Consider the following 9453-nt stretch of genomic DNA (forward strand, 5'->3'; position numbering starts at 1 on the left):
CAGGCTAATGTTGGAGGGTATTAAAAGTTCGACCGGGTCTAACTTTATTTTAACATGCTTTTATATTTAATAGTTGACAAATGCAAAAGCGGAACAATTGTTCAAACAAACCATTTTGGAGCAAATTAACAACGTTTTTATGTATCAAATCGGCTGATAGACACTTAAATCATGATTAAAGTTAGGGGGTAATAGTTAGGGGGTATTTATGGATTTCTTTAATAGGGTCTACTTAAAACCGTATATGTAAATGTGCTTTTAGGAACTGAAAAGTTAATTTGTTATAAAAATGTTCAGAACTTTATTTTTTTTAAATACGCTTCCGAACTTCACTCAAAACTGACTTTTTATATTTTTGATTACAGGATGATTCATACTGGTGGCAAGCTCGTCGCGAATCTGAGCGTACAGCTCGTGCCGGTCTAATTCCCAGTCGTGCCTTGCAAGAAAGACGTATTATACACGAACGGACGCAACGTGAAATTGGCGATGGTGAATCGAAAAGTGAGTAGTTATAGATAAATATTGTCTAAGGGCACTTCAGAACTCAAAAGTTAAAATTTCAACAACTAAAGATCTCAATGTAAATATTTGCCAAACATTTCATCTAAATGTGTAAATAGTTCTAATCATTAACATTTTTAATTGTCATCTCATTGTCATTAATCATTCTATTTTATTTTCAAATGCATGGTTTTACAAAAAAAATCCGCTTCCCAACCTAACTCTGAAACCTATTCTGATTCTTCCGCAAAAAAAACAAACCTTAAACTTCGCCCACTAAAACCAACAAATTCTGAAATTCCCTAAAAAACTGCTCCTAACATCACTGCTCCACATAAAAAAAAAAAAAAAACATCATCATCACAATTCAGAGGGTTCATGTACCTCCATATGTTCCACACCGCCTGGTTCACCTAGATTACGTTCTAGCAGTAGTACCTCATCGTGTCGACAACCGAAAACTAAAAAAATCATGTACGATTTAACAGAGAACGACGACTTCGATCGGGAGCTGATTGCCACCTATGAAGAAGTAGCCAAACTATATCCACGTCCAGGCATTTATAGACCGGTGGTATTAATTGGGGCGCCCGGCGTCGGACGCAACGAGCTGAGGAGACGTTTAATCGCTCGTGATCCTGAGAAATATCGTAGTCCAGTACCATGTAAGTAAATAGAGGAATCACCATTCATGAAAAATGTTTATTAACGTTTTTCTCTATTGCAGATACCACACGTCCCATGCGCACCGGTGAGGTGGCCGGTCGTGAATACATTTTCGTTAGCCGCGAAAAAATGGAAGCCGACATTGAGGCTGGCAAATTCATTGAACACGGTGAATACAAGGGCCATTTGTATGGCACCTCAGCGGAAAGTGTCAAATCAATTGTCAATGCCGGCTGTGTTTGTCTACTGAGTCCCCATTATCAGGCGATTAAGGCCTTGCGAACAGTACAACTGAAACCCTTCCTTATACACATTAAACCACCGGAATTCGATGAACTGAAGAAGACTCGTACAGATTCGAGAGCCAAATCGACATTTGATGAATCGAATGCAAGAGGTTTTACGGTTAGTATTTAGTGTATCAATAATACTATTGTTTGAAGATTGTTTAGAATAATATTAAAAAGGTACAATAGAGGCTTCAAAGTGATCCTAGCAAATCCATGGCCTTGGAATTATATAGAAGCATTAGAATGTTCTTTAAGTTCTTTAAAGTGTCGACTCCTCATTAAATGCTTTTAAATATCCACGCGTCTTCTAAAGTCCTTTGAAATATCCTCGTCTCTTTTAAAGGACTTTAAAATATCCACGCCCCTTGTTTACTTACTTAGCTGGCTTGTGACAGAACGGTTGTCCCATAGCCGAGCTTAAAAAGATTTCCAAGCGCGTCGGTCTTTTGCGCATCTTATCCAATTTGAAAGACCATTTTCCCAGATGTTGTCTTCCACTTGATCTTCCATCGAATACGTGAACCATCAGTTAGCTCACTTTTTGTGCCTTTTGAACTGGGGCATCCTCATCCATTCTCACAACATGACTTAGCCATCGTAGTCGCTGCAGCTCTGACTATGCCGATGTCCGAGAATAGATGGTATAACTTATGGTTCATTCGACGGCGATATTCACGGTGGACGCAGATCGGCTCATAGATGTTTCGGAGAATTTTTCTCTACCCATTATTCAGATCCATACAACAGCACGGGTGGTATCAAGGTCATGTAGAGTGTGAGATAGGTCTGGCGAGAGGTAACCTTGTTCTTAAATTGCTTACATAGACCATAGTAGCATTTGTTGACCAACACTATCCTCCTCCGAATTTCAAAACTGATGTCATTAGTTTTATTTATGGCGGTACCGAGGTACATAAAATCTTTGACTACCTCGAAGCTGTAGTTCTCAAGTTCCACAGTTGGTCGGAGTCTACTAGACGTCTTGCGTGCTGAAACCATCAGCTTGCTGTTTTCGCCATTTACTGCCAGACCCATTTTAGCAGACTTCTCAATTTATACAAAGGTGACTGTTACAGCTCGCAATGTTCGACCCATTGTGTTATGTCATCGGCGTAGGCCAGTAACATGTGTGTTCTGTACACCTTTACATCTCATATGACTTTTCCAGCAGGATGTAAAAAAGGGCACACGACAAACTGCCACCTTGTCTGAATCCTCGTTCAGTATTAAACTGTTGACCTTGTGCCAATAAAAACTATCCTTCATAGCCGTTTTAATTTGCATGAATGCCATATGCTGACATGGCTTTAAACACTTTTGAGCGGATTGGGCTGTCCAATGTGGCTTTATTGTCCACGAATAGGTGGAATGTGTCGATGGGTCTTTTCCAGGATTTGGTGCAGTGTAAAACTAGCTGGTGCTGGTGCATGCTCCTGACTAACTTCTGACCACCGGCCATCTGATCATCGGCTCATGCTGCTTTTGTTATTCATCCGCCGATTGATTGCTATTCTAACCTCATCTTGGCTAGGTGGTAAACACTCTATAACGTCGTCTTTTATTGGTTCTGGGGTATTATCTTCACCGCTACTATTTGACTACCGCTACTAGTTTTACGAAATGCTCCTTCCAGATCCTCAACACGCTATCTTTATCCGTTACCAGGTTTCCATCTTCATCTCTACAGGAGGATATGCCTTCACCAAAAACTTCGGTTTGGTGCTTTACTCGTTGGTAAAATTTCCGGAATTTGTTCTGTCTGCTGTACATCTCGATTTGCACACGTTTTTCTTGTTCTTTCTTCTTTTTCTAAAAATACGTTTCTCCTATCTCATTTTCTCGCCACAATTCACTCTCGAAGTGTGTGTTCCTACTGTTTGCAGGGTTGCCATATACGTTCGTTTTTCACATCAGTAACAAAACGACACTCCTGATCGTACCACGGGATTCTTGATGGTGGTCTTTGGTACCCTTTTGTAAGGAGTTGGTAATTCTTTGCCTATGTGCTTCTATACTATTATCAGGACAAGAAGTGCTTTCGTCAAGCTGGTGGGTAAGTTAAGCGGAGTAGGCCTCGGCTACCTATAGTGTTTGCGGCTTTTCGAAGTCGAGTTTCCGTGTTGTGTTAGATCGCACCTCTGCTGCAACATTAAGACGAGTGCGAACCTTGGCAGCTACAAGGTTGTGGTCCGAATTGATATTCGCTCCTCGGATCGATCGAACGTCTAATACACTGAATGAATGCCTTCCGTCTATCACAACATGGTCAATTTGATTTCTCGTTGCTTGATCAGGAGAAATTCAGATCGAGATGCTTGAATCTGGTGCTGTTAACTACCAAGTTTTTTGCTGCCGCGAAGACAGTCAGCCTCATGCCGTTGTCTGATGTTTCTTCATGAAAGCTGAATTTTCGACGTTGGGACCAAAAATACTTTCTCTTATGCTAAGAGATTTCAAATCTCTTAGCAGAATTTTAATGTCATGGCCAGAGCAGCGGTCATAACCGACAGACAGACCATCTTTGTCTTCCGTCGAAGCATTGGCGCAAATAAGGCTGATATAGAAGGACTTCGCTTTTATACGGATTATAGCAATTCGCTCATCTACTGGAGTGAATCTGGAGACGAGGTCTTTTGTTCTCCTGTTACCCATATATCCGCAGCCAAATTCATGTCTCATTTCATGGCAGTTATAAAACAGGGTGTAATCATCTGATTAATTACGCCAGTCCCTTTCCATCGCATTTCTTGTAAGGCAATAATATCGGCTTTGTACTTCTTAAGTACATCCGCCAAAGCGAAAACTGCGCCTGTTCTGTACAACTTGCGCACATTCCAAGTGCAGATTCGCATATCGTGGTTCTTTATATGTTTGCGGGGGTCGTCAGCATAATAGAAGGGGTTTTCCGAGTGTGGGCAACTATCCCGACGCTTCAATTCATTTTTTACCCCAGGTGACACCGTGAGGAGGTCTGTGTCCACAATTAAGATGATGTTAAAGCCAATCAGAGCCGTTGCTTGGTATCTATCTTCCCATTTAAAATAGCCACGCCTTTTTAAGTCCTTTGAAATATGCACCACCTTTTGTTACATATTCTTGAAACACATGTTCCCAATTATTTTCAAATGCAAAAGACAATATCCAGGACCAGGACGATATTGTGAGAAACACGTTTATAGAGCTTAGAATAACCTTAAGTTCTCTATATTCCAAATTAATTAAAACTTCCCCGTAGATATTTAAATTATAAAGACTCCTAATAAATTTGCTTTAATTTTTTTAATTTTTCTCCATTCCAGGATGAAGAATTCAATGACATGATTAAATCATCGATTCGCATCGATTTCCTCTATGGCCACTTTTTCGATGAAGAAATTATCAATGCCGATTTGGTGACAGCATTCGAAAAGCTTGTAAATATCGTGCAAAGAGTTGAAACGGAACCGTTGTGGGCACCCTCATCCTGGGTGCAATAAGATCTGTAGAAATGGCATGGAACGAAAGGAGTCGGTGGGTGGAATGGGTTGTGGAGCAGGCAGCTATAAGAAAAAACCAAAACACACACACACTTACAAAAAAGACGTGGCCGCTCAAAAGGTGCTGCAGACAAAAACCGGGAAACACACACACTATGAAAGAAGAACAAAAGACAAACACTGCTACAAACCAAACAAAAAATGCCAAATTACAACAAACACACAAAATTATTTAAAAAAAATACATTAAGAATGTATTAAGCAAAAAATTAAAACAAATTCAATTCGAAGAATCCAGAATATAAAAATCCAACAACACCAAGAAAAAGAAGAAAACTATTTAGATTCATGTCTTTAGAGCAAAACACAAAAAAAAATAATTTTTTTTTTTTTATTTTTAAGATTATACAAATTTAAAAACATTTATTTCAAACAACAAAAACAACGTGTTTTTCAGCTGACTTTGTAAAATAGCTAAAATTTGCAGGAATAAAAAAGAGATATAAAATAAATTATCCTCATATTCCAGTTGGTACACTAATGTGGGAATTATTTTCGCTCGGGTTTAGTTTTTTTATTACGATTATAAATCTTGGGATATACGATTATTTACTTTTGAATATTATAATTTAAACTGTTTAAAATTTAAATAAAACTTTTATATGGATTAGGAAGACTTGAACATATTCAAATTAAAAATATAAAATAATGTTTTGAATTAATAATTCTTAGAAATCCTCTATAGACTTCTGCATAGATTTTTAAATAGTCTGAAAGAGATACACGATTACAGAACTTTGAATAGACTTCAAAATATTGTTTTTATATAATCGTAAACAAAAATCGCAGTTCGATTATTTTCTGTAATAAAACATAATGTATTACTTTGGACGAGCAAAATTGATTCTCTTGTATAAGATTTACCTATGGGCTTTTTCCCATTTGTTATCAACGTTTGTAATACGTCTATCACCTTATCCATGATACCAATACATGTTAAGTAGTTCATTTTTTTGTAGGAACTATAAAAGTGTCCTTTCGTTTGCAACACATCGAAATACTCCCCGGAGACCCCTTAATAGAGCTGTAAAAAAATCGATGGCAATATCGATAGTATCGATTTTTTTTTAAAATTGAATGTCGATTGACAGTTTTGGCTATCGATATTATCGGACAAAATAACATAGGTTAGGTCAAGGTATACATAATAAGGTAGCCGCATCGGCCCAGCTGTTGGTGCAAATAAATGCCAAACATGTTGTTGTAATGTAGAATCAAAAAATTAAAAACTAAATTATAAATAAGCCATGATCCTTAAACGTATTATCCAAAAACGAACAATATAATTTAGTTCAGAGCCCGTACGTTTTTCAGAAACGCGAAAAAATTTCAACAATCGTAAAGGAGGACATATTGCACCATGGACAACTATATAAAAACCACTCCAAAATGTTCGTACAAGTACTATCAATCAAGAAATATCTACTAAAATACTTTTGTGAGTGCATATTTTTCTTTAGTCTGTGGCAAAGAAAACGTAGAAGTGCTGGCCAGCACCGACACCAGTTTCAAAGGAGACAATCCAAAAATTACGAAATGGAAGACATCGGAAGCGTGGGCATATTTTAATAGATCGAAAGATTGCAAATTTGCAATTGCCGAATATGCACAAGAGTATATAAAACTAGCGGCAATGCCACTAACATTTTGGGCCACCTTAAAAGGGCACATGCATCAATTGAATACTGAACACGAATCCACCTCGAAGCGGTAGAAAAAAATGATTACACCTTTATGACAATGATATGTCTAGACGTCCGGCTAGGGATTTCAAGAATTTTTTTGGTGTTTGGATTCGCCTTTAGATCTTCTTTATAATTCTGCAAAATGTCAACAAACACAAAATCTCCGCCAAATATTAGTGGAAAATTACCGATAATATCGACAGCAATCGATAGTTTGAAATGAAATATCGGAACTAGATAATGTTTGGAATATCGATGTTTTTACAGCTTTACTCCTTAAAGAACATAACATCTTGATCCAAATAAAATTCTATGTCGATTTATGCGTGTCCGTCTGTACATCTGTGTGTCTGTAGAAACCACGATAGAGATCGCAATACTTCGGAATAAAATTTGTACACTTGAATTGATATTACTCCGGTACCCCTCTATAATTCGGTGTTATGGAATTTTTAACAGTTTTTTCAAATTTAAAATCTATGAAACCACGTTTTTCTCTACATTTACCATCAAATAAAATTAATTTTCGAAGTGACCCAGAAAAATCAAAGGTATTTTCGTGGTCCAGAATTGATACATTAGAACCCCTAAATAATTTTTTTTCTTGTTTTGTAGCACAGTTTTTTTTAATATTGGCTCAGGTTTCGATGTAGTCCCCATAAAACAATACCCCCAACATTCGGTATTTTAATGATTTTGGGCACATGTTTCAAGCTAATTAATATTCTTATTAAAAATTATGAATATTGGTTCTCCTTTTAAAGAAGCCTCCATAAAACGCTACATTCCAAAGATGTGGGGAGCTTGAGCACGTGTTTCAACCAATTTGGGAACAATTTAATATTTTGGATTCTCATTGCGTGGAAAATGCTCCAACCAAAAATTATGAACATTGGTCCATGTTTCCGGTAACCCTGTTTTTGATAGTTTTAGGCACGTTATTTAACTGAATTGGCTCTAATTTGATTTTACAGCTTCCCATAGGATGTCAAATCCTCCTAATAAAAATTATCAATATTGGTTCACTTTTTAAGGAATCTCCCATATAAAGCTGCATCAACCAAATTATCTGTAATTTTATATTTTGGATAATCATTGAGTAAAAAAATTCCTTTCCAAAAATGATCAGCTTTGGGGTATTTGGGCATGTTTTTCAACCGAATTCGTTTTTATTTGATTTATCAAATTCTTATGGGGTGTCAATTCTTCCTACGAAAAATTATCAATGTGAGTTTACGATCTGATATAACTCCGATAGAACAGTACCATCACATTTTCGGTATTTTGAAAGACAAGTGGCAGTAATTTGGTACGAATGGTTCTGGAAAACTGACTTATATACACACATTTTGCGATGTATATAAGGGTTCCAGTTTTGATATAATCCCACGTAAATGTTGTGCTTCTTTTGCTTCTTTTTCGGTAATAAAACATTTCTAACCGAATTTTCTCATTGGAGTGGCTATAATTTGACATATAAATGTCCCAATCGACTTAGGGAGTTTTGAATGCACTCCACGAGGTGAAGGGTATAAAAAGTTCGGCCCGGCCAAAATTAGCGACATTTTTACTTGTTTATAAAAAAAGATTAATGTTATTATAATAATATACAGATTTCAATTAAAGCATCCAAAAAAGTTAGTTTTCTACGATTTTCGAAAATATTCAAAGTTTTTTTTCCGAATTTGGGATTGAACATTCGATAATTTTCGTATCAAACATTTGACAAATTTCCAAAATTCGAATCAAACACCCGGTCATTTTCTGAATATCAGATCAAACGAACGATTTTTTTGAACTTCTGAAAAAGTATCCGAGAATCTTCCAATTTTGGAATGTTCCCTAGAGTTAGTCCCATACAGAAAATAGTCCTTGTACAGAAAATTTAAAATTTCCTCAAAATTTAAAATTTTCGGTCGATTATTTAGAATGTGTGCTATAGTCCTCAATAAATGCCTCCCATCTTCTGATTTTTGCATTAGTGTTATTTTCTAATACAGGAAGGGTTAGAGGTTGATGGTCATTAAAAATTTGAACTCTTTAGTAGTACCTACAGATATGCTATCAATTCTCTTTAATTAATAATTAACATCATAGTCTGTTAACAAGATTCTGGAAATCGTAAAGATTGGTCTAGATCCTCTGACAAAACCGCACTTATTCCACTCGCGTAAGCGTCTGGGGTAAGTCGAAAGATTTCTAAAAATGACAAGATATTGATATTGATTGGACATGATCGTTTTCATTGTCTGAAATATAATAATGTTTATTTCTATTTTCATCTTTATAAGTCGCCTATTAGTATACGACCCGTAGTTGGGCTATGGTAGGTGAATTTGTATGTTTCATAATGACATGTTTATACCCTCAGCATTATGGCTAATGAAGGCATAAACGCATTGATGCGACAAAAATGTGTCTCATCAAAATATTGGTTTTAGACCCCATGTTTAATTGGACCAAATTCGTTACAGACAATTTGGAGTCGAGTTACAAATGCCCGTTTTCCTGCCTGTCTGTCTGTAGCCGATTCTATTCTAAATTTGCGCATCGTAATAGTTGTTCTACTGCCTGTCTGTCTGTAATAGTTGTTCTACACTTAGACTTAGATCGAAGATGAAGGATATCGGCTCACTCCTTCTGGTCAAAATGTTGCGGAAATTTATTTTCATAATATTCGGATTTTCCGACTGAAACTAATCTTTGCACAACCTAATATTATAGCAATGACTGTATAATATTGCAATATGGGAGTTATCGGCCCACTCCTTC

The 9453-nt window shown here is 36.6% G+C and overlaps 1 protein-coding gene across 1 annotated transcript in view; it reads left to right on the forward strand.

Moving 5' to 3' along the window:
- LOC133334554 (MAGUK p55 subfamily member 7) overlaps window positions 1-4941 on the forward strand; it is a 53187-nt gene extending 48246 nt beyond the window's left edge. Inside the window, exons 8-11 of the mRNA XM_061542869.1 lie at window positions 366-504; window positions 876-1169; window positions 1232-1575; window positions 4760-4941. Coding sequence (XP_061398853.1) covers window positions 366-504; window positions 876-1169; window positions 1232-1575; window positions 4760-4936 — 954 coding nt within the window. The 3' untranslated portion in view covers window positions 4937-4941. The remainder of the gene's footprint in view (window positions 1-365; window positions 505-875; window positions 1170-1231; window positions 1576-4759) is intronic.
- The last annotated feature ends 4512 nt before the right edge of the window (window positions 4942-9453 follow it).

The sequence above is a fragment of the Musca vetustissima genome, unplaced genomic scaffold (assembly GCF_032173495.1).
Source record: "Musca vetustissima isolate MV318-11 ecotype Yass unplaced genomic scaffold, APGP_CSIRO_Mvet_v1 utg4378, whole genome shotgun sequence".
NCBI lineage: Eukaryota > Metazoa > Arthropoda > Insecta > Diptera > Muscidae > Musca > Musca vetustissima.